Source organism: Bombus pyrosoma, linkage group LG4, assembly GCF_014825855.1.
Source record: "Bombus pyrosoma isolate SC7728 linkage group LG4, ASM1482585v1, whole genome shotgun sequence".
Classification (NCBI taxonomy): Eukaryota; Metazoa; Arthropoda; class Insecta; order Hymenoptera; family Apidae; genus Bombus; species Bombus pyrosoma.
This window is the reverse complement of record NC_057773.1, coordinates 8,655,605-8,682,461: the sequence shown is the minus strand read 5'-3', so window position 1 is coordinate 8,682,461 and position 26,857 is coordinate 8,655,605. Positions and strand designations below refer to the sequence as shown.

General features: G+C 36.0%; 1 protein-coding gene across 2 annotated transcripts; it reads right to left on the bottom strand.

The window, feature by feature from the left end:
• LOC122566548 (putative mediator of RNA polymerase II transcription subunit 12) lies at positions 1-26,857 on the bottom strand. 2 transcript variants are annotated; one of them, XM_043723968.1, is made up of 3 exons: positions 26,766-26,857; positions 4,390-5,590; positions 1-4,305 (listed from the first exon to the last, which is right to left on the bottom strand). In XM_043723968.1, exons 1-3 carry the CDS (start codon positions 26,781-26,783, stop codon positions 3,905-3,907), a joined length of 1,620 nt encoding a protein of 539 aa, XP_043579903.1. In that variant the 5' UTR covers positions 26,784-26,857; the 3' UTR covers positions 1-3,904. The 2 variants fall into 2 exon arrangements, with proteins under 2 accessions (XP_043579903.1, XP_043579902.1); XM_043723967.1 differs by having other exon boundaries at positions 1-5,590.

Here is a 26,857-nt window from a genome sequence, read left to right as displayed (position 1 = left end):
TTGTATGAATAACATACATTTAAAATCTCGACTGCCAACTGATTTACATGGAAGTTACAAAGCGTATCAAAAATTGTGCAATCGTATGCACAGGCGCAAAAAATCGCGGAAGATGTCGTGTATCGAACGTTTATCATACTTACGATTTCTTGTAGTACTTTTACTTTCGTTCCTATGTTTGTTTAGCACGTGAAACTTAACTGTTAATCGCTACGCAGGTATTCAAAGAAAAAAGAAATAAAAAGGCACAATGATTTTTTCGTTACGATACATTTTTCTTTCGATCACGTTTACAAATATAAAAACAACTATAAACGTACGTGGGGCGTGTTCCCTACCGATCTAGTAGTACTGAATCGGATAAATCACTAAGTAGCCGCTAGTTATATTAATGCTAACGAGAAAAAGTATTTACAATGTGAGTAAGGAAGTGCATATTGACACTTCTGCACGGTACCACCAACAAGAAAAAGCTAGAAGTACACCGTTATGTTACGTAATTATGCTAGATCTGTGTTCATTTTCCTGAAACGCCCTACCCTTACAGCCTATCGATGTACGTTACGAAGACTAACACATTTCATTTGTCTTATGAAAAAGAATACGTTCCATATTAATGTGACTCAAAGCATCATATTTTTCTCGGCAAGAGAAGCACATTTCTACATTTTGCTACGAAAAGAAGGAATCGTATTATATCATCCACTAGGAAAACTAATGCAATTTAAAAAGAGAAAAAAAGGTAGCATATTTTCCTTGTAGCGATAAAAAGTCATTTGCCACAAAACTAACACATTTAGTTAACAATACAGTGTATTAGTTTCTCTTGGGAAAATCTAAATATGCTACTATTTGTAACAAAAGATGAAATGTGCTCTTTTTCTTGGATGCTATGTTACTTTTAGTAAGACAAGTGAAATATGCTATTCTTTTGTAACACACACCGCTATTTCCTGCTCGAGTACCCAACTATAAAATCCGTTTCCTCCGTTTTTACTTACTCTTTGTTCAAGCTTACCGCTAATAAATAGATACGATAAATATAACGAACTTGACAATCGTCGACCTGGCGTCGCGTACCGGAGAAAGTAATTCGTAAAAGTGCCAAGTATTACCAATATATGCATCGAGTTGAACCTTTCGATGCGTGTGAAAAGTTTTCACGTGATCCACGCCAATCCACGCCTCTCGATCTACGATCGCACCACGTGTTTCCACGGGCATACGTGCGCATAGCTTTCCACGGAATCAAGTCGTAGGACGCGTTAGATTTGAATCGATTCTCACACTTACGACAGGGAATGCAAATAGAAAGTTCGTTCAGTCCGAGTAGAATGTCTCTGTGCGGCGAACCACGCCAATGAAAGTATGCTACAGTTCTCCATAGAAGGCACCGGATTAATCTCTCAGTCCGGGCACGCTTGCAAAATTTGCAATAACCATTGCAAAACGATGATTTTGTTCCTGATGTGTAGCTGATATCGCTCGTAATCAATTTAAATTCCGATAGTTTAGGAATTGAATGCCGCTAACTGCAGGTGCTGACGGAAATAGTATGATGAACAGGGTGAAAGTCGGACGAGAATTTGGAATTTTATAGAAACGCGGATAGAACACTGACGTTATGCGTAACTGTAATAGGCCTGCGGATGTTTATGCAAATTCGTATCTTTATGAATAGAACGTAAATGTAGGTACAGAAAGATTTGTCTTGTATTTTAAATATTATACTTTTATATATTTTCTATAATTTGGCATATTATATACATTCTGTATAGTTTTGCATACTAAAGTCTTTCGTAAATGCATAAATATCCGTAGCTTAATTAATAGTATTAAGTTAACACTGGTTTTTTAAACGTAGTCAATTTTAGTCAAATTAGTTTGTACTACAGTAGAACTGCACTTATTTAATTGACCGAACGCTTGACTGAAACTACTTGTTTCAACACGAACTCTTATTATACGAATTCCATTTACATACGATCAAAAGCTTGGAGATACTTTCCCAGTTGTAATTCTGATATGCATTTGAAATTAGTATTACACATATCGATAAATATTCTCTCTCTACTTTGATCAATCCTTACCTGAAAACATTTTCAAAGTACTAAAATTTTAGGTTTGTTTTAAATTCTCAAATTCCACGTGACACATAGTGATTCCAAGCTTTTGTTCCTTGTGTAAATAAACTACCCATATTTTGACAAGTTCGTACTATTATCAGGGAATTTCAGTTCAAATAAAATATTTCTACTGTAATACTTTTCATAAATTAATATCTCAGGTACATAATCAAATGCCAATTCGATTGATATCGAAAATATAAAAAGAAAAAGAAAACAATTTTTTCCTCTGGTATAAATAATTACAAGTGATCGATAAATCGAGGTCTGGTTTGATTTTGTAATTAATTCATCGTCGACTTTTTACGTATTTCCTATGAGTCATTTCCCTGGGAAACGCTGTCTCTAAGTGATTAAACTTAGCGCCGTTATTACGACAGCAAATGTTTATCCGGTTCGATCATACAGATCGGTGTTCTGTAATGAAATCAGCGAGTACGTAGGTCGGAATTCTATTCAAAATGATCGTGTGCACACGATGAATAATTCTGGTCACGACGTCTGGAATCTGTGCGGTGTAGCATGTTACCGTACGAATTGACGCGGCGCGGCGCGGCGGCGAGAAATTACTATGGTAATGTGTTTAGTGTGCGTGAGTATTGCGTCAGGTCATTGACTTTCACTCTCTAAAGGTAGTCGTTCTAGACTACGAAAAAGTGCTTCCGATGCTGATCTCGAAATTGGTTTGATATCTTTGCGGAAATTTTGCTATTAAAATAAGAAATTATCGTTAAATTGATATTTACTATCGACGTTATTTGTAATGTTAGTCATTATCTGTTTGGGTTGTTAAAATTTGCAACATTATGAAATAAACAAGTTTTGATTAACCAGAATTGGGAAATTCGTATTTTAACGAAAGTGAAGTTTTGCGCAAGTTAGAACGAGAGTATAATTGTAAAGTCTCCGTGTACGGGATGTTAGAAAGTTACATGTTAATTTTGAATACTAGTTCTATCACAGATCGAGTCTCAGGGTGATGTCGATGTTCAGTGAAGTACCTTAGTCGATATCGTCAATGTTGTGCGTTTGTGCAAAAATTCTGATATTTCGCCGTTAACGTACAGCGCGGGAAGAGTTTTGACACTCGTGTTCCATGCACGTGCTACTTTCTGTACAGAATTCTTTCGTTTCAGAAGCATAGTCAATTTAGCAAAATTTAGTATACATACATTATATAATTGCGATTACTGTGTTAGAAATAAATAAATAATGTTTTCAAATTTCGTTACATTTTGAACGCCGCAAAGCATTAATCCAAATTATTTAAAAGAACGATAAATTCTCTTGTTAGTTATGAATATTAATAAATATTCAATATACTCAATCATTCCTATGCATTAAAGAATCCTACAATTATACAATGTATGCACCAAATATTATAGCAAAAGATTTCAGTGAAAGTTAATAAACCATCAAGGTCGTAATAAGGAAAGAAATTGCCACAACTCAACTAGCAATAAAAAGTAAAACACGACGCAAGTAATAATTTCTACACACAACCTACAATATCCTACGGATAAAAACAAACCAGATTATTCGACTAATTGCTATGTCGTAAAAAAAGTCGTGATTGCCCCCCGATAACCTTGAACGAAACATTGAGTATCGTGCACGATCGATTAAATCCCGGATACGCACGCGCCAGGCCCACTGACAGCACCATCTCGTTATTAAAGTGCCGCGGGTGGTCCGAACACGTAATCGGATAGTATAAAAAGTTGAGAATGGGTACCCTATAAAGAATTTAAAAAAAAAGACTCGCAGGCTAGATGGAATCAGTAACGAGAGGCCCGAAGATAGTGATCGATCTGACCTACGGAGAGAGGTACACTGGCAGCGCTGGAGGACCTCGCAGGGGCGACGTAGTAGAACGACTGGGGTTGCGTCTGAGACTCGAGCAGCTGAAGCCTATGCGACTGAGCGGATTGTTGCTGTTGTTGCTGTTGTTGCTGCTGTTGCTGACGTCTTTGCTGTTGAGCGTACAGCTGCTGTGACTGTTGCAGCAGTTGGGCTTGCTGCTTCCTGTACAGCACTTCCTGGGGTTGGCTGATAGCTGCTGCGGGGGCGGATTGAGCTGACTGGGTTGCCGGTTGCTTATAAAGCGGGGACTGACGCTGGGGCTGCTGGGGCTGAAGCTGCTGCAGCTGCTGGAGTCCAAGGTAGGACTGGGGCTGGGCTACGAACGGTTGGAGTTTGTGACTTAGGGTGAAGTCACCCACGGTTTGGGGTAGCGTTTGATAAAGTTGGGTATTGTACTGACCGGTAGCGGGATCGTAAACGAGCTCCGACTGGTAGATGGGGTCGGCGGCGGAGGCGGTGATCGGCGATTGACCGGCTAATTTTACTTTCGATGGTTGGGATGACGGTTGAACGGGCTTAGGGCTGGCTACGCCGACGGTGTTCACGTAACGCTCGAGCTCGGCGGCAAAGTCAAGGTGAGATGTGCTAGATGCGGTCGTGCTGCGCAGATTGGGCGATACAGTGACGGCCGAGGGACGGGTGTACGCTAATGCTGGACGCTCGGTGCTACTAGGGGACACATACTGGGCAGCGACTTGTGCAACGTGGGGTCGGGGAGTGATTGCGACCGATTGCGGCTTTGGGTGACGGGCGACTGGGCGGCGAGTCGTCGTTTCGAGGGTTTGATACGCTGTCGATGATACTGTAGGTTGGGCACGGAGAATGGGCGATGCTGTGCTCTGATATTGGGTCGTCGAGGAAGCTAATCTGTAGAGAGCAGGACTGGCCGTGGGCGATGGCTCGTAAAGAGCTGTCGACGGTGTGACTTGAACGTAGGTCGGCTGTTGAGCCGTTCTGTAAGCATTTGGTCTTAACTGCGATGGCTTAACGAGGTCTTCATCGCCCAACTCTTGACTAGCATCGTCGTCTAATTGATATTGCGTTTGAAAGATCGTCGTGGGTGCTCGCGTGGTAGGTTGTTGATATGCTGGCCTCGATGATACTGGTCTTGGTATTGGTCTCACGGATGGATAGTTAGCTGGTCCAGAGATATCGTCTTCTTCTTGCTTGTCGGCAAGATCGTCTTCGTCATCCTTTGGTGCATTAGGATCGCAAGGATTGCCGGATACGTAGGTGAATTCTCTTTTATTACCATCAGGATCGATGTAACCGTATTTACCGCGCACTACGCAATCGGTTCCACGAGTTTCCTCCTTGAACGAACCATCGGCTGCCTCGTAGCCGAAAGTGAAAGATCCGTCGTCGTTGACCTTGTTATAATTGCGAATGGTCTGGACTGGTGGTGGCTTGGATGAGTGCAGAGCGTCCTTCGAACGTGGCGAAGGAAGGGCACGAGTACGTGGTTGGTAGACTGCTGGGTTATAATCGTCTTCAGCCGCCTGACTGTCGTCTTCTTCGTAATAAACTTGCGGTTCTGCAATACGAGGCCGGATTTCCACTCGCTTTGCTTCTATTAGCAGCAGAAGGCATAATGGGATTACCTGGAAATCCAAATTACATTAGTTAGTGTAATCATTATGTATACTGTCTCATTTATAATAACTTTAAAGTAATAATAACTGAACTACAATAACTATAAAGTATATGAAATTCTTTTAATATGCAAAAGATATTGACGAATCGAATTCCTTGCGTAACGTTGCAAAGAAAGTTTTGAAGAATTTTCAACACTATTTCAAATCCCAAAAAATGCACGAAGCAGAAAGGTATAGATCGACGTTCAGTTATTATGCAAACTATACTGCAGGCAAACATGATTTTAAATTTCTTTTAAACTTCTTAACACAATTTTGGTAAAGAAACTGAGATATTCAAACAGGTATGTCATATGCTATAATTTGATATTATTACAACAGTCTTAGAGCTCAGGATATCATTAACATCTCTTTTTATCAGAAATGATTGCAAACCACTTATAAATCAAGCTTCTCTCCGCCACGAATCTCACTTAGGTATTTTCATTTTACGAACGCATACAAATCTTCGCTTGATCATAATTTTTCTAATTACCATTAAAACAGCGCACGTAATACCATACTCATTCGTTGTAAGCAACACGCTATCAGTCTATTAATATAATCGTCTCTGTTCCAGTCGGCAATTACTCTAATATATACGCGTTACGAAAAGACGTTTCTAAGTAGTATAAGACGACAAGTAGAAAGGGACGTTATACGGCAGACAGGCCGCTAGAAGCAAATGCAGGATTTGATCGCGGTAGAGGAGGAAAACTTTTATCACGTCACGCGAGTCGTAATCAAAATTGTTGGATTAGAATGTCGGCAGACCAGGCCGTTATTCTAGTTTCCAAGCACGAAACCGGATCTACATCGGGGTACGGTTTATAGTCAATAGGAAGCAGAAGATGGCGAAGAGAGAGTGAGTTTCGCGGATCGGTGAACTCGAGTACGCGCGAATGGTATGTGCAGCAAAATTCCTTATCGCTCGCTCGAACCAGCCCGACGTTACCGAACCATTTGCCATGTGCCAAGCAGCCCAGGAAGAAAATTATTATGGCGAGCTCCATGCAGTGTTATGGTATACGAAATTACCATTCGTCCACGCGATTTGCCGTATCATGAGGTAGAATATACAGAAACGTTGCTTTATTATGGAAAGTAGTGGAATCGTTCGTGGACGTTGGAATTTCATATGTTGATCGTTGTCACTGGAAAATTTTCTTTACTCCCTTTTAGTTTCCTTCGTTGCTGGACGGTTTAAAATGGAAATGTTGTTACATGGATGTCTATTTTTACGGATTCTTTGCCTGTATTTTATTATAAGTTGTCAACGTTGATATTTAAGCCTTCGTAGTATTCTTAAAATTCCATTTTGTTCATCATAATTTTGTTTAATATTCTAGACTCTCAAAAATTCAGAAAATGTTTCTAATTTGGTGTTTAACAGATTTTTAACTTTATCATAGCGTAAACTCGAACAAGCTATCAAATATATCTGGTACTATAAATTTTATATTTTAAATTTCATCATATATAACATAGTTAATGATGTTTATTTCTTGTAAGAAGTTGAAAATATGTACCCTTTTCATATTTGATAGCAGAAATGCGAAAAATCATGACGATATAGAGGTAATCATTTTCGAAATGGTTGATTCTGAATTCTTCGTCATTATATTATACTATCAAAGAATCTTATTACATGCAATAAAGATAGTTTGAAGATTATAGATCACTAGAAGATAGTTCACTAATGCCCAAATTAGGCGTAATACCTTTTGTGTAACTTTTATACGATGAACGTACGTGTGACATGTAATGGATTCCTTTATATCTCCTGTAAAAGTCTATTATGTGCGTACATTAAGGTCAATTTCTTTGACATGTTCAATTGTGCGGAAATATCGTGTCCATAATGATATAGAAACAGCGATAGTAGATTTGGGTCGACACGACCGGTAGGAAACAGATTCGACAGAATTTCAGGCGTTTCTGCTCGTGAGAAATCACGTTCTTGTAAAATATGGAAAGCTTTGATTTATTGCACAACGTTGTCTTGCATTCGCCACACAGTAATTCAAGAAAGCAGATAGCGATTCGTAAAACACGTTGTCGGAGGCGGGTTGAAAGATGGAAACGTGGGCAAAGATATCCACAAAGACAATAGATTTAAAAATATAAGCGAATAACCGCGCATTCTATGGGCACAGCGCAGTAAAAGCACGAATAAAATTAAAATTAATGTGACAATCCAGAAAAAGGTACACGTATTCATATTTATTTTACCATAAGGTATTTTGAAACACTTAAAACTTGTATCGGATGAATGGTTTCTAAAAGCAATGACCAGTATATTGGTATTAATAATTTCAGACATTTCTGTAACAGGTGTGTGGTAACTGGACGATTATGAATACCTAAATCAACAACTAGTTTTCTTGAATAAAAATAGGAAAGGTTTGGAGCAAAGTGATCGTATTACTTTACAAGTCTTTAAACTACGCGTTTAACATTTTCCCATAGACATTCGTAATATTGCAATTAAAATACCAGAACGAGAAACATATTTCAAACAATAAAAACTCTGCAATCGCGTCATTGCGATGCTAAAGAAGTAATAAAATAAGAAAGCCTTGAAACGTTTCGTCAAACGATTTCTACGACACAAAATACTTGTTTGAAAGAATTTGGAACGCTGACGAAACACAAAACGGCCAGGATAAATTGCTAATCCCCTCGAGGGAAACTAATAATAATCTCGATTCTCTTCCCGTCACGTTTCTGCATTCTCATTTCCATGTCATCCACCGATACGTGGTTCTGTTTCCTTGTAATACTTTTCACCCGTAACTGATTCATCATCGAGAGAATTTTCCTATTATGAGGAGGATTTCCCATGCGCGTTGAGCTGACCGTACGTCCTTACGACAAGACGTGGTCCCGACTTCCGGTAGAACCACTCGGTGGGAACCGCCCCAGCTCATACGTGTTACGTAATTTCTACTACTCGGTTGACCCGAATACGGGGCGAGGCAGGATTATAGCAGCGCAGCGTGGTTACCGTGAGAGATTCAGATTCAGAGCGTCGTAGCTCGCCTCTGTTTCGCTACACCATCGCTTCTGGATCTCCTTGAACCGAACCGAGAGCAAATGCTCGCACAAAACAGCCGCACCACGCCTCGCGACGACCCACAGGAAACGCTCGATACACCACTGTCACTTTTAAACGCTCGTTCGCTTGTACACGAAATGCGCCTAACCTACGGCGATTTTCGCGACGTTCTCTTTTAGATGTTATAGCAGCGGGCTTCGCCTCTCAACGGGTGATGCATTAATTAAATTGTATCCGCCAGGGAAGGTTACCATTTTGTCAGATATATTTCATTCCAGATCGATTAGCTGTCACTAATATCATGGTTCCATGCTATTATCAGTTATTCTGCTGATCCGAAATAAAAGAATTAAAAAAAAAAGATTTCTTATTAGCGAATTTGGCAATAGCCAATAGTAGAATGAAAGAAAAAAGGTAATGATCGATAAGGTGGCGTCAGTTTGAAGTTACACATTTAAATTAACTCTAATGCAGACTATAATGATATATATACTAAAAATGCACGTAAAGCAGTTAATGGATCAAGAAGATCTTAAGATATCGTAGAAGTCATATCAAAAATTATGGTTTTGAGAAAATCGTTTAAACAATCTTCTCGCGTCTTTCAAACAGACATAACATCAATACAAATAATTTTTTAAGTTTAGATATAGTGTTTCGCAGGTGTATTTCTAAAATTGTATTTTTTTTTAAATACGGAAAATGAAGGTGCTTTCTTAATTTGTATTTTTCAATGATAAGATTACTCCTAAAAATGATCTGTAAAAAGGAGTTTCATCTCAACTGTTGATTAATGAATAAGCTTCAAGTTGAAGAGTTATAAAAATTAGTGGTTTGATCTTGGAATACGATTGGATATAAAATACATTGATTTCTTTTTGAATTCTTCCTTTTCTTCAGAAAATTACGAAAGAGTGCCTCAAAAGATTCAAGTGCTTGTAATATCCCCTTTTTCATAGCTTTTCAAACTAAGCATCGATTGAATAATAGTAGCAGAAAAACTGACTAACCATCATTTCGACAGGAAACCACAAACTTTTTACACGCGGCATTTTGTAAACCCTATACTTGTTTATATTACCACCATGTCTCTCCTTGTTATGATAATTACACTCTGTTTGCTTGAACTCAATTCCTACGTTGAAACCGCTGCACGATCATCTACAGGAAGTGTTGTCGTTTCAACTATCACTTTCAATGGTTATATAGACTTCACAACGCCAGTAACTAGAATTTCTATGGTTTTTAATTATCGTATCAAATCCAACGTCTTTTCTCTCTTCTTGTTTTATCCTTTCTGTCACAGCGGTATATAATTTTCTCTTTAAAAGTAATTTCCCACTAGAATGCATTTATATTGTTATTTATTATTTTCTACGAACGTTAATCATGCAACAGGCATCTATATACAATGTAGCTAAATTTCGAACGATCATAATCGAAACGACATATTAAATTAAGAAACCAACATTAACTATTGATGTGTATATCTTATGTATTATTATGTTTTATTGAACACAGAGCACGGATTTCTAATATGTACGTGTTCTACGTATCAAGTTTCCATTACGTAGAAACGTATCAGCGTATAAAATTACGCGATGCCTTGTTTTGGCATGTTGCGGTATGTAGAACCGGTGTAGAACCGACATAAGAGAAAATTCTTGCATAAAAACGCGTTACACGCCTTCGTGGAGCTCATAGAAAGTGATGCCGGTTTAATTATCTCCTTTGATATTTATGCATACCAGGAAGGTTACGTTTTTCAGATAACATACTCGAAAGAAAGCTGTTTCTTTGTTAACTTGAACGTTTGCTATTTCATCTTGTTTCGTGACGCTACAAGTTATTAATTACGTTTTCACGAAGGCAACCAGGCAATTTGCTTAACAATCTAGCGATATTTATTGCGCTATTCCGTATTGTAGTTACTCTTACGCATGTTGTACATTCTAATGCAGAGTTAGGTAACTTCGTTGAGTAATTTTGTAGTTTAAATAAAATTAAGTTTGCAAATAGTATTTTGTAGTAAAACGATTATAGTTTTATCAAATACTTCATTGTTTTTCTTCATCACCATTTCAACATTTTATTTCTTCTTTAATATCTTTTTCTTCAAGCAAATATCAGATAATACATCGTGTAATCTTTAATACTTTTACATTTTTAAAACAATTCTCCATCATAATCTGCTATTCTAGTATCACATTATCTATAAAATTTTCAAGTGATCTCGTTCTCATTCTCCTCTCAAACTTTCAAATTCCATCGAGCTACGAGTCCACGCCATTTCCTTTTTTAACTCCAATATCGTACAAAACAAACTATAGAGGACAAAACAGAGTGAAGTTCAAGCGAATCGAACGACACAAATCCTTTCTTCGGATCAACGAAATCGTACTATTTTCACTTTCCTGCAGTTAAGGTTCAGAACACACAACCACAAAATTATTGCAGCATGAAATTACTGGAACCTTGTCCGTTCGAACGTGACCTAGTAAAATTTTACTATCGAATATCGGCGATTTAAACAAACTAACAGGAATAGAGACAGTGGAGCATAGGACACTTCTCGAACAGGATGGAATTGCGTGTCGACGACGACGACGACGACGACGACGACGACGACGACGGCGACGATAACATCGGTATCGATGACTCGGTGATCGGCGGTGATCCAGCGACCGAAGGAATATTCGAGACGCAGTTGGCACACAGCTCGTCCTTGAGACAGGGAGGTACGTCGTTACGGGACTTTCGAACGATACGGTATGCATCATGCTCTCTTGGGCGTGCGCCGATTAATTTCCAGTCGACCCGTGATAAAATGCGGTTATTCTTTCCTTGCGTTCATAAACCCTGCGAACGTGCTCCCCACCAAATCAAATCCGCACAGTCGATGTACACGTGTGATAAATCGTGTCTTTCGCAAGATCATGTCGGGGAGAAAATCGAAGGTTACCTTCGACTGATCTGATGAAGCTCTGCTTGGTCACGGACCTGGTTATCGAGCAAAGAGACTTTTATGTAACGCAGAATTTGCGGTTGAATGATAATTTTGTGGCAATGGTATTTAAGGATACTTTGATTTGGACGATGCATATATCGTGGGTAAATATGTGTGTGTGTGTGTCGCGTGTATGAAAGGTCATGTGTGAGAGAAAAAGTTGAATACAAAAGATAAGCTTGGAAGAGCGACGGTGATGTGTGAATTAAGATTTCCCAATAACGATGTTGAAACAAACATAAATTTAGGAATTTAAGGTGAAATTAAGATATGAAATAGTACGTGAACGTGATAAATGGTGTTTCGATTCTATTAAAATGACAGAAAATTATTCGTTATCTTTTTCAGACCTATGTTTTTTTTTACAACAGTAAATTTTGCTTTAAGCTGACTGTTTCTTAACAAACTAGCCAACTAGAAAATAGCACACAATATATTATAAAATAAAAATATATTTGTAGCAAAATATAAAAGAAATGTTTCACAAATTATTAAAATCCATGAGTAATGATAATAATAATTTAAAATTATTCTTGAATTAATTTGTATTAATTTATATTAAGATACCAAGTGTATTTCATTTCATTTATAGTAAAATATCTAAATTATTATTACAAGTTTTCAATAATTTAATAATACATTCAATGATATACGTGTATGTTACTATAGGAAAAGATTTATGTGCTTATCTTTCCACGGTTTGATTGAAATTTCCGTTCTATGTGCTATTTTTGAACAAATATATATGAAACACATAAGCAAGTTTTATTAAAAGTTGATACAATGCATTTCACTTTTCCTTCGTCAAAGACTATAATTTCCCACGACCATTTTCCTCTTCTAGGATAGTTAATTACAGTTACTATCACAAATAGACTAACGCGAATTAAATTTTCTCGCTGTAATTTGTCGGAAGGCGGCGATTATATTGTAAAAGGATCTATACTTTTCAAAGAATCGATTTAGAACTACCTACTCTTAGGAAAGACTTACTGTTCAGATTTCTCGCTCCACTAAATGTAGAACGCTTTTTAAAAAGAAAATCTTATATATATGACATATATGTCTAATATAGGTCTAATAAATGATACACGCAAAGCTCGTGAAGCTAAACCTTAAAGTTCTTGATAATTAGTCCACTTAGTTCTTTGAGGCGAATCTTTTTTAGTTAAACATGGCAATATACTAGTTCTACGGAATATAACACTCAAATTTAAAAAGAGACAGAAATATGCGAAGCTGAAATGTGAAAGTATGGAATCATTCACCAAATCGTATTTATGTATATTGCCTGCTAATTGTATCACTAATTAGGAATAAATGCTGCAGATATTAATTGTAACAGCTATGCTTCGTAATAAATCAAATTTATAATCCGCTAATTCTATAAAAAATTATAAATTTCTACATTTTGATAAAACTCATGTACGATTATCATAAATTCACTGAAGAAAGTTATGGTCAGTACATCATTCAGACAAGATTAATTATCCATTGAAATTACAATTATTTATTGAAATAACGTACGATAATTAGAAAATTATTCTAATGTGTTTCTAATCTCTCTTTTTAATTTCCCTTCAAATCTCTAGATAAAATATTATCCGCACAAAAAGTTCAAGGAACTTCGGAAAATATCAATACCCTGGAACTAAGCAACTCCATATTGAAACGTTTACGTCGAAACAGAAACGATCGAAGCTAGAAAATTAGAGAGAAAGGCTGTTGGAATATGAAGCTAAGTAGTCAAGGGTGACCTAATTTTTCATGATCGTTTTCATTATCGAGTTAATCATCGGTCAGGACTTGATTAAAGTCACACGAAATCAGGAGAGCTCGATACGTCATCGTTATTATCAAGATTGAAGCTGGCTGTATCTCGTGGCCTGGCTCACTGACACAGGGTGTACGCTAGTGAATACTAGTGTATAGTCTAATGACTCTGTATCTGGTCTGGAAATTCGTGACGCGGAGGCAGGCCTCTATATAATCAGCGCTAGAACATGCCAGTCACATACAGTGAGAGGTATGAACACATTCGGCCGGTCTGGTTGGAGGCAATTGGTCCTGGTCTACCACGCCTTGTCTGAGCCCCCTGGCTCTGGCTTTCCAGAGAAAGGAAGAACAGCATTACCTTCGCGTAAACCTGTCTTATTTTAAAATACTCCTACGAAAGCGAACGTTATAGCCAAGCTACAACGTAGATATCTGTAGTTTACCGGTTAGCGTCGTCTCTTAAGATATGAAGATATGAGACAAAGTGATGTTGATAGAAGGAAAGATCGTTGCGATCGTTTGGAGGAATGAAATTCTTGGGTTTCGCAATAGTTTGAAGGAAATGCCAAGGTTACCATATTCGAAAAAGTGGAAAGGAATCGAGAAAACACGAGAAAATAGAAGAAATCATGAGGTCACATAAGAAAACATGAAGTCACATAAGAAAACATAAGAAAACACGAGAAAACGTAGAATATAAAACGACGTATAATCCGAGTAAATTAATTCAGATATGTTTATAATGTTCTTAGAATGATACTTGCAAAATAGTTTTATTATCTTCTGTGTCTTTTCTAACGTTAAAAAAGAATCTCAAGTGTGAACAAAATGTGAAAATATTCTAATTGTATCAATTTCATATATACCCTTCTGAAGCATTACAAATCTTATTAAAACATTACACATTGTTTGATAAAATAAGAGTAAAATTGGAACATAAATATTCCAGGACCGCAACAGATTGAGGTTTTAAGTCTCTGTTCATATTTCTGTCATTTCGCTGGTAATCACACCCGGAATTAGTATTAATTCAAACTTCTGCCTGCGTTTACGATTTCGTTCCATCGTAGTCTGAACAGACAAGGATAAAATCATGGAAACATTGTGTTTCGATAGTTGAACGACAGTCGTCGAACTACGTATATCTCAGCTACTAAGAATTATTTAACGTCATCATGCAAATGATTTAATTAGTTGCATGATGATTTCATTCACTATTAGTCGACAAGGCATTAGATAGAATGTATTCGCCGGTTGTTTACCGCGCGCAATAGAAAACGTCACTCAACTTGCATAGTCTGTCGTGTCAAGTCAGCCGATTTCTAATCGTTGAATGATTCAAAAGTATTTACATTTGCATAGCCAGTGATCTATAAGTGTCCAATGATTATATCTCAATTTGTACGTCACTTTTACTTCGAAGTAACGAATAATGAAACGCAATGCTGTTGTCTTGAAAAAAAACGAGAAAAAGTTTGTTGGTTTTAAGAGAGGATAAATTTGTGTTTCACGTTTTATGAAATCCATCTTACGTTTCATGAAAATTCCAAGTCTAATGTTGCTGTCAGAAGTGTTGCTATAGTTAAGGTTGTCTTGATTTCTACCAATGGACGTACAGAAAGAGAAAGAATGTGGTATTGGTTAGATCGATCGGTTCTAAACTACTCGTTCGAAAGTAAAAGTTGGTTCCTTGAGGAAGGTAGTAGCTGGAAGCAGTGTTCTTATTTACTGCAATCGCTTCAATTTATTTTTGTACCACCCGCTTTGCAGCATAAGACGGAAGATATATTGTTCGGTGTATTACATACTTTCTTCTTGTATCATTGTTGTTAAAGTGCGCGCCTAGGAATCAAGGGGCGTCCGTATTTCCATGGGGACTCAAGAACTAAGATCGAGACACGTAATCTGACAATAAGATGATAATCTGATACAAGTATAATGAACTGTCAAATCTCTTCGGTTGAAATATAATTTAATTCTATTTCTGACAGTGACATGAAGAGTTTTTAAAAATAAATATTTCTATACAAATACAAAATATATTACAGAAAAAGGATATTATTTTATTAATTAGAAAATAAAAAATAATGTTTTATGTTTTACTTCATAATTATTATGTTGGTATAATTAATATATTACTATGTTTTACTTCATAAAAATATGCTCAGTAGTGTATTGTTTTACGCGTTTCATTATATGGATAATGAATTTATTGAAATTAATAAAGAGAAGAATGATAGAAATAAAGTAAGGAGTAATTGCAATGTTTCTATACAATTCTACGATACTTTCCCTTATTAGCACTATTCATTAGTATAGAATACTACTTGTTAGTATTTTAAAAAATGGTACGCTTTCATTTTCGTCTTGAAAAGAGAAAGTATCATTTTTAATTAATATCGAAAATGATATGACTTCGATAAAGTTAATTAATTTTAGAATCTTCTAAACAGTATAAACGTAACTAAGGAAATCTTCGAAGAATATTCAGCGAATTAATTAAAGAAAAAGACATTGTTCCATCGTACATCAAACAGAAACGGTAGAATATGGCATAACGTCATTGTGCGATTGTAATCTGTGGAGGATGTTACCTTCGCGATTATGATTTCCTGAATCGATAATATCGTGATAATCTTAGGCATCAATTCTGAAACAACAGGTTGACAGTGACGTAGACGGCGTTACCAAGCAATGGTCGCTTTCACGGTGAAGGTAAGCCGTTGCTTTTAGAAAAAAAAATCTGTTAACCGGTCACATTTTCAGAATTGCATTCTTCGTCATACTGAGTCTCTAACTATATCTAGTATGCAACGTAGTAACTGGCAGTATACGTAATGCGTATCTGATCTGGATCCAGCCAGCGGAGCCTTGCTTTTGATTATATTGCGTTTCTAAGGAGGAAGTAGTTAAAATGTCTCGAGCACACTTTCTTCGCCCGTATTTCCGTAGCGGAAGCTGGGCACACGATCGATGATTCGTTTTTAGATTAATCTACTACCTGCTGGCGTGTTCTAATTAGTCGACTGATGTGGTGAATGGTCGCTGGCTTATGTCAGAGTCGTGTTAATCGTAATGGAAATTGGTAACGAATGATAGAAGCGTTCGAGAAAAGTGGATAAATTATAAGGTTTATTAATAAGGTAATAACAAGGCAATGAAGGTAATAAGACGTTTGTGAATATAAATAAACGTGGGAATTGTTGGGATTAGAGAAGGAGACAAAGTCTCAACGTTTTTCCTTAAAAGATTCGAAGATTTTAGAATTTGGTTGAATTTTACAGAACTTGAACTTTAATAGACTTTATTAGAATTCGCAGGGATTTACTGAAATTCTTTAGAATTCTACACAATTTGCTGCAATTTGCTGAAGTCTGTTAGAATTCGCTAAAATTTACCAAATTTCGTTAGAATTTGCCAAAATGAAGACATAGTAAAATTTGTAAAAATTTACTGCTATATAAATAATAACTCTATTACAAGTTAATTTGATCCACTAAAGAAAGTACTCAGTGTTTCTTGTATGGAGTCATTTTAGCAAATAGTTATATGTAAAAAACGAAATAAATTCAAGAACATATAATCCAGGAAAGAGAATGCACGGATTACAATGTTTAATGATTATGCCCTGAATCAATTTTTATTTTAAACGTTTATATACGTTTCCTTGTACGAATATTTATTTATGGTAATAGGATTTCCATATCCTTTTACCTCTCAAAGAAAAATTAATGCGTGAGTGAGCAGAGAATTCGACCTTGCTGATCCAGTTTCTTCTCATGTACTTGGAACGCACTGAATCATTGTTAAATAGTCATTATGTTTATGTACGCTAAGAGACGATTAAGCAAAATAGCGAATAATAATCTCGTAAAGTGTTTTTAAAAAGGAATTCACTACAGTGTTACTTTCTGTGTTGCCTACTTGAAGTGATTAAATCTATCTAATAATGAAAGGAATAAATAACCCGCTGATATAATTGAATAACGGTCTGATGCAACTGTGATGACTATGATGCTGTGTTAGATGCTTAGATGAGTCAAAGGCTATGCTTCAAGGTTTCGTTCTGGTTCTGAGGCATGAATAACATTTATACTTCCGTCTAACATTAATTTCTCTCGAGATGAGAGAAACGCTACACTGAGAAACGTTTCGATGTTTGAAATCAATGAATGAAAACTTTCAAGTCTTGACCAATTTAATGCGAATGGCTCTTCAGAATATAGTTTCCTATATTTAGTATTACTGAAACAATTCTGCAAAGTAGGCAACATTACATTTCTCTTGTTAAAATTTCTCCTCGCTCTTTTCCCTTCGCATGATATCTATCATTTTCATATCCCAAAATCTCTACCAAAATTAGAAAAATGTGAATCGCTTCACCCGATATCATAACGAGCTAAATACGCTTCTTGTTATCGCTAAAATTAGCATGACACTCGTGGTTGTCACACACGAGTTGTTCGGACGTATTCAAACAGCTGCCAAAGAAGTTAAGAAAGAAGCGACAGGTGAATAGGCCGTGCAGATTTCTCAAGATCCGTGCGTCCGACGGCTCTCGTACGGCTGTCTTCGACGCGAAAGAGGATGCAAGATGACACGCGTAGTCATCCTGTTTCCCGGCAAAACGTATCCGCCGGAAATAAGGAAGATGTGAAAGGTTTCGCGAACGTTAGTCGAATGCTGCGTACGGCAAATTATTCGCGTCGATGCGAATATTCGAAAGTGCAAAAGAGGCGAACGTTCCCTGGCAGAGAACGAAGGCAGGGCAAAGTAAAATGCGCAGAGAAAAAACGTTTAGACTCTAAATATGGTCTCGAGTGGAACAGTGAGAGTGAACGTGACTCGTTTCGTATGGGCGTTGAGAACGCAGCCATTGGTATGCAGCACTGCTATGCCCTTGTCTTATGAACTGTGTCGTCCGCAGAATTACTCTACCACTCGCTTTTTCCTTCGTTCAACTATTGGAAAGCGAATAGCGTATTGAAAAGCCGCGTTGATTAGTTATTGTTAATCATCGTCGTTCTCATTATACCGTTTTATTATGGTGGACCTTTCACTGGCGCCGTTATACTATGTATATTATACAATAGGGAAGCTTTAACGAACGTGATACTCGTTTGATTTGTTTCCCAAGTACGATTTCTGATTTAATTGGAGGCTTTAATGGGTAAAATTGAACAATCATGAGATATGTGTGTTAAATTAGGAATATTACAGTGTACTTACTACATAGGATTCATTAGAAGAATATCGTAGGAATTGGGATAGGATTTTCTACAGCGTCGTAAACTTGTCACAGATTATTGGATAGATAGTGGAATAACATACGTACACTTAGAAATCAAATTGGCAAATTCTATTTGAAATTAAAATAAGAAATAATTATTTGAAATAATTCATCTCATATCGTTATTTTCGATACTGTTTTTTTTTTAAAATATCGATAATCTCGATGCATGTTTTAAATTATTTCAAGTCTGGCGAAAGAAATAATCGTGAAACTGATGCAACAAAAAGAAGCAATAGTCTATACTCTCTATAGTGTGAACGGTAAAGAGAAGGGCGGGAACAAAAACCAGACTCTATCTTGGAGATAATTTGAGATAATTTGAGAAAGAAAATAACATGTCATTTGAAATAATATTTCAAACACCTAACGTAATTTCAAATATGCTCAGGTTTGTTAAATGTAACGTATTATGTAAAGTATCTAAATGTAAGTATAATTGGGATTAAGGGAGAGATTGAAGAACAGGTTAATTCCTTTCTCATGAGATCTCGGAAAGAAAAGTAAACGTAAGATTGCCACGTACGTTGATAAAAATAAAACAAATGTGAAAATGGAGTAAAACACTGTACGAGTCGCCTGTTTTGTTATTTTTTCACACGGTTGATACACAAGAATGTGAGGAGAAATGTGCTATAATTGGAGAAAAATTCCTATCTAGCATCGATTAAGGAAGCACTGGAAAATTAGATAGCGCCCGTTGCACGGGCACTTTGTATCGGCGCGTTACGAATCAACGAAGCATGACTACGTTTAACCCTTGCCTTGGATACAATTTCACTCTTTCACAGTTTCCCACACTTCATTTTGCATTTCGTTTCCCACATTTCACCACCGGTGAGACGTGTCAAAAATTTCTCGTGAGTCAGTGCTCCGGCTTCGACGTCGATTCACTGGTAACTGGCGATGCGTATCTTTATGACAGTAAAAAGTTTACAGGAGTTTCGACGCCAAAGGAAAGCTTGTATCCTGATTTGAAAGGAGAATGGTGTAAGCTTAATCAGTTTTACGATTCATGATATTGAAAATAGTAGCAAATACCAGAGTTCAGACACGTTTTTACGCGTTTGTTAAAAACATATGATTTGTGAACATCGTGCTACGAAGATGGAATTAAAAACCTATCAAGACCGCAGGAAATCGTAGAAGATTATAACGAATATAACGTACATCCAGTCCATTAAGGATTAAGCAACGAAGAGTTGTATAAACAGAAGATTATTTAAAAAATGTAAATAGTGTAACTTATCAGGTCGTGATTATTAGGTCGTTAAAGATGAAACGATCGAATTTTTCATAAAATTTCCAAGAAGAGATTTATAATTACAACGTTAAAATATAGAATTCAATAATATAAATTATTGGAAAGAATTCGTAAATGACATATTGCATTAACGCGATGTTAGCCCTTAATAACGTTAAATAAACTTTTATTTCACATTTCATTTTCATTATTTCTTTCTTGTTAAGAACACTCACGTTATCTGCTACGTTCTCTTAATTTAATCGAATTTCATTCTTATCCAAAAAGATAATAACGCTGTTTATCGCTCTTTCACGCTTTCGTAATACTATTTTCGAATCACTCATAATTTCATAGTCTAATAAAACACCTCTAACAATTAATAATTTTCGTTCTGATAACCGTCAGCGATTTTTGCAGCCAAATTCGTGAAAGTTTCGGGGGAGTTAGATGTACTTCATTTAACGCCTAATTAAACCACGAGTCTGGTCGAAGTTTTATGGCTAGACGCAAGATTGAGAAAGTTTACGGTTAGACTGTTAATTAAGGGAATTTGTTATCGCCATACGTTTCTTATGAATACATCGTGCCATATATAATGATCCAAAGTTCCTGCGAGCTTCGGTGTGATACTTTTCGAACAGCCGATTCTTCCTGCACTGAAATATTTTCGCTCTCACTTTTTCTTCGGTCTGGCTGTCTAATGAGCCTGTTCCTGCGAAGGCGTACAAAAACGGGAAAGTCTGTGCTAAAATACCGTTTACTGGAAACTGTTACCGTCTCCGTTTCGCGTCACACCGATACACCGGCGCTTGCCATCGTCTTACAGCTTGCCGACATCCACCAAATTTTCAACATTATTTATTTGTCCTATTTTGTTGAAATTTTAGGTTATTCATCGGCGTTCTTCCCTAATTTCATTAAAAGCCAACAAATTAACCTGAATCGTGTCTACGAGAGTTGACCGCAGTGTCCTCCTTACTTAACCATTTCGAAACTGAAGAAAACTAAAGTTTTATTATTTTCTTTCTATCATTTCTGTCTTTCTTCGTTCAATTTAAGATATTTAGTCGTTATTTCATAACAGGTTATATAATTATTATACATACAGCTATTCAAAAGAAAGGCAACACTTGTAGAACGTGTGATATACATTTTGAAATTTCTCTAGCATTATAATGAGACCTGACTATGATGATTATATTCGTACAATTCAAAGATATTTATCACAAGCATATACTTTGCAAAAATCATATTTGAATGGTCGACTATTCGTTATATGTAGTAAACCACTATTCATATTGTATACTGACTTTTTAATTAACTTTATTTATATACTTGCAATAAATATTTTTTAATTGCTACATACATTTCTGGATTCGTTTGAAATTTTATTAATGTAAAATGCTAGATTTCAATCTTTCACGATAATTGATGTACGTCATGCTTTTGGTGTTTCGAGATCAATCGTTTGCTAGTATTAATCATGTTGCAGTCCCAATGCAATTTCAAAAAGTTTCGTATAACACACGTAATATATTGATAAGAATTCTTTTGTGATAAATGTTCGAGTACTGTCATCAGCCACGATCTTGAAAAACGAACAGATGCTAGACTAAGGACATTTGACTAAGGACAACAACATCGGTAACAAATGTTACAAATCTAATTGTAGAATTTCATTAGATCAACGGTTATTTTCTTTCCTGTTGTGCAACGAGAAAAACGATCGTAAACCGGCTTTTAACAACGACCGATTTGCAGCGGACAAGACGACGCTTTTGCCGGTTGTTCGAAGGAAGAATTCGTGTCGTGAGTCGTAGAGAGCGAGCAGCCAACGCTGATGACTGTTTATATCCGAGGAAAGCAACCGAGATTTACCCCTGTATTTGTACGTATTAGCCTCGCTTTCGCAATTTATCGATGGCCAGTTTCTCCGTCATCGGTTTCTACGGAACCAAATCTAGGTCTTGGTGTGACGAGAGAGACAACAGTGGCTCAAAATCGATGGATGGCTGTTATGACACGCGCGTTTCCTTCACGAACGATGATGTAGTCTCAGGGCGGTGTTTCGTTCGTGAGTCCTTCGAGCTGACTTTCGTTTCGTTATGTCTTCTTATGTTAATGAGAATCTATAATAAGAATGCTTTCGATGGTGGGCGTGTATAAAGTATGTTAAAAAATGTAGAGATCGATTAATAATTACCGTGAAGTTGTGTAAATTTATGGGAATATTGCGGTGCGATGTAATTGGACGTTTTGTTGAAAACGGGAGCCTAGCTTTTTCAATGGTTTTTAATTACCTTCCTCTTTCACAAGGAAAAACTGTGTAGCTGTATCATAAAAAATGTTCTAGAATGTAAATTTCTGTTGCGAGTGGCTTTCGTAAAGCGGTGATTATAAAATTGCAGACGCGCATAGGTTTTAAGCGTGAAAAATGTTCTCTGTCACGTGGATTTTATGTATCTTTAGAAATTTCATGGTTCGAACGCTTCGGTAATTATTCTTATTCAACTGGCGCTAAATTTATCAGTTTTGCTAATGATGTATAATAGGACTGTACTGTATATAACTACTATGAACTACTGAATATAACTATAATGAAATACTGTATATAACTACTGAACTATACGATAACTAAACATTCATATTATTACTGTAGCGATTTAAGGAATTTCTTTGCGACTAGAGTGAAGATCTTATCCCACCTACTTACTGAACTGATCTACATAAAACATCTTTCTTAAATATTTTACACGCGTTTAAAAGCAATTGAAGAAAATTATGCAGAAAGTTCATATTCTTATATTATTTGGTAGAAAGTCACTGGTAGTATTTTATAATCGTGGAATAGAAAACAAGAAGTTTCACTCTTATGGTAACATGCTTCCATGATTTATAGTTATGATTATATGTTCGGTTCGCTAAAGATGCAATAGATGATTAATCTCGAAAATCAGTTCACACGGGATAGCGATCTTTGATGTTTTAACGAGGTTTATATAATCCCTTAAAGTAGGAATTAAAGCACAAAATGAGTAAAAGTTTAGAATATATGTGTTCCTTCGCGTGATCCATAATAATACTATACGTATACATATATGGTGCTATCGATTTGACGATGATAAAGAATTAAATTTCCCAGAAGCTGAGTAAAAAGAGTGCATGAAATATTTATAACTTGTAACAGCCAGCTTATTTCGATCGCGCACGTCTACTGTTATTTATGATCGGCCAAACTGAGTAAAACGAAAGTGAAAAGCGTATCGATAGGTTTTCACCGTAGAAATCAATCTATTAAACAATAGAGATACTGTAGCTACATTGAAGACAAAAAGCATGGATAGTATATCGTGATCTAAAGCGAATCTGACATTTAAACGATTTGACGTCCTATGTTTTAAAAATCGCTTCACAGAAATCTGTACGACGCTATATATTCAACAATATTTAGTTGTAATTAAGTTTACTAATATTTAGTTATAATTAATAATATTGCAGACACTCATAAAATGCTACATTTGGTAGAAGTACAATATGCAGTGGCAAGCAAATGAATACGAATATTTTGTTCGTAGATTTCGCATATATACTTCTTAGTCCTAAATTAATATTATTATGCTATAAAATTAGGTGTTCGTAAAACTAACGATATTCAAAGAAATTTTGGACAATGATATATGTAAATCGTACAAACAAAAAGTAATTTTATTTAGATTCTCCGAGATACTTGTACGCAACGGTTTACTTTATAATAATTGTTAGTTCATAACTGTGTGCTTTGTTCCATTTGCTTGTATTATTGTTGGTGAAGTGGTACTTAACGATACTGGTTAGATTCACGACAATGAGATTAAATAGTAGTTTAGTAACGAAAAAATTTGTAAAATGACAGGTTCGACGCTAAATTGGTGAAAGTAGCTATAATAAAACTCCGCAGTCTGGCAGACAGCTGATCTTGGATCAGTTAGCCCCTTGTTTTCTTTAATACTGTTTCCAACAACTTCACGTAAGTCGAAAGTGTGTGAAAAAATTAGTGTTCCGTTTTTGGTAATAAAATAATCTTGTAAACAAGTTAATCACAAATCTGGAAATTCTAGTATAAGTAGTTCAAGTTACATGTTAAGTATTTTTTAATAACCTATGATTGTAATACATAGAATTTAATAAATAAATTTGTCTATAATTAATCAGTTTACGCATAATAAGAACATCTATAAGTATTCAAATAAGTATACGATAGTAACATTTTTCCCAACGTAAAAGTAATCGTATATGAAGATCGAATACCAGAAATGAATGTCAAGCAATAATATTTCTTCTCGTTCGAAGAAACGTTACGGAGAAAAGAAGGTGAAATTGGAAAGTGTTTTTACACTGATTTTTCGTACAATTAATTATTCGATCGCACGGAAGAAGTTCACGATTGGAAACCAGAGTTGATGGAAGTTCTCACAGGAACGAAGAAAGAAGGAACTCTTCTCTTCCTATGTAAGAAAAGTGCTTTCCTTAATTACAATTAATTTTCTATAAATAGTAACGCACGAATGCAAGAAACTTTACAATCTTGTAACATTATCTTTGCTCTGTGTACACGACGTTCTGTCATATTGGGTAGAAAAAGAATGACTAATGAATGATTAAAGTCATCTGTAAAAGGTGAAGCGAATATAATCATCATTTTTCTTTCCTTCGCGTCATGGAAATATTAATGAAGTTTTTTGATTTCGAAGGATAGCATGTTTCAACCTATTTAGAGTTGCGAATTCTTTTCAATTGAGTTCATAACTACGTGAAATGACGAGTGATAATAACGTAAGAAACAGTCAGGTATAATGAGGGTAATTTCATGAAGTACCTAGGTGAAATTGAAATAGGTGTGAAAATCGAGTTTTCCTTTGAAGAAAAAATAACCTGCATGTATCACGAGTAAATGCATAAGTACGAGGAACATGTACTTGTTCCTGCGAGGGCTTTAATTTATTATTGTTTCGCCAAAGTATATTGTAACATAGATTATTCTCCGGTACATGGCTGTCTGCAACCACTGTGAGAAAAGTTCAGGCATTTTTCATTCTATAAAAGTTCTATGAATCTTAATTATTCTGTGAACCGAGAAAGTGTAATATGATAATGATAGAAAACCCAATACGAACTTATAATTCAGGAATATCAAATGATCGATTTAACTATATTCAAACGAATTATTTTTGGTCGACATGTTTATATTTATATTTAAAGAAACAGAATTACCGAGTAATAATTTTTCCAAAATTTGTGCAATTAAAGAAGATATGTAATAAAACGGAATGTAAAGAAAACAAAGTAAAAGGTTAAAACAAAGTAATTAAAAGCGATGTTACAAGTAGTACATTGCAATTTCTCAACAAAATCGTACGTTCACGTGGTAATATATCCATCGGCAATGATCAGTTTCGTATCAGATTGCAATTAGTCTTCTTCCTTTCAGTACACGCCAATTTTGAGAAGAGTAATCGTAATATCGCAATCACTTGTTCTCTAATGCATTGATCACTCAACGGTACTCCTTACATGGGGGCGAAAGTCTGTCGAAAGTATTCGAAGCACATTCTGTTGCGTAACTTTTGACAGAAACTAACACTACAAATTTAGAGCAAACACGACGACGGCATTGAAATCAGTGGCCAACGTAACAGTACCAAAGGTTACGTTTTAAGAATGTGACTAAACTAATTATTTTTCAAAATACACACACGTAGCACACACTTGATTGTGATTTCTTCTACTATTTCTAGAGACCTTGACATTTTTCACTGTTAGTTGTACTATGATAATCAAAAATTCAAAAATTATTAAAAATTATACGAACGTAAGAGGAAATTCATTATATTTGTACACCACACAAAACGATTATAATTGTTAAAAATCAAATACATGAGCAGATTCTGAAGTAAACAAAATCATCTATCTGCGGTCAAAACAATTAAAAAATTACGATTATACACCTTTTATACGAATGCAAAAGATATCAGCGTCTAGATCTCTACATGGACTAGATAGAAACGACCATTAACTATCTAAAAGAGACAGGACCTTTTTGCAAAATCTAGTTGACAGAACAAATTGACAAAAGCCAATTAAGCCAAAATCGTCCATAATGATTCAGAAGTTGGTGTAACGTGAAACTCAAATTGAAAGAAAACTCTATCTAAACAATTGTATCTCATGAATATTATCTTCAGTGCAAATCATGTTAACCGCATTCTTCGGGATAGCGATACATCCCTTTTAACCCATCTATACACATCCTTTCAAATGATAGATTGGAAAGTAGCTAATTTTATTATATTATGTAACCTTCACACCACTGTTCACTCTACCTAATATTCCTTAGAGTTGGTAGTCATTTATCGAGAAATAGCTAACGATACGAAGCTTCGATGAACACATTCAATGCAGATCCCAGGTCAAAGAAGAAAATGAGATTATTTTAAGAAACATCAGGAAGAAGTTTAGTCATACGCAAGTTAAATACAAACAATTTCATTCATATCCTACGTCTGTTTCACCGTAAGAAAAGACCGACTAGCTACCTTGATCAACGCGCAAGGTATGTACGAGCAATGTGTCACACACCCAGTTGATCAAGTCGACGTACACTGTCAATGAAACACCACTGGGGCACGTATCGAGCAAGTACATCGGAGGCAACCCCGTGTCAAAGCTCGCGGTAGTAAGAGATGAAGAGATAGCAGAGAAACTATGTAAGTCGTTGTATGTACATACCAAAGATATAATCCTCATGGTGCACGCGTCGCAAACGAGGAGGGTACAAGTAGTCGAGGAACGATCCTACGAGAGTTTCACTGAGAGAGTGC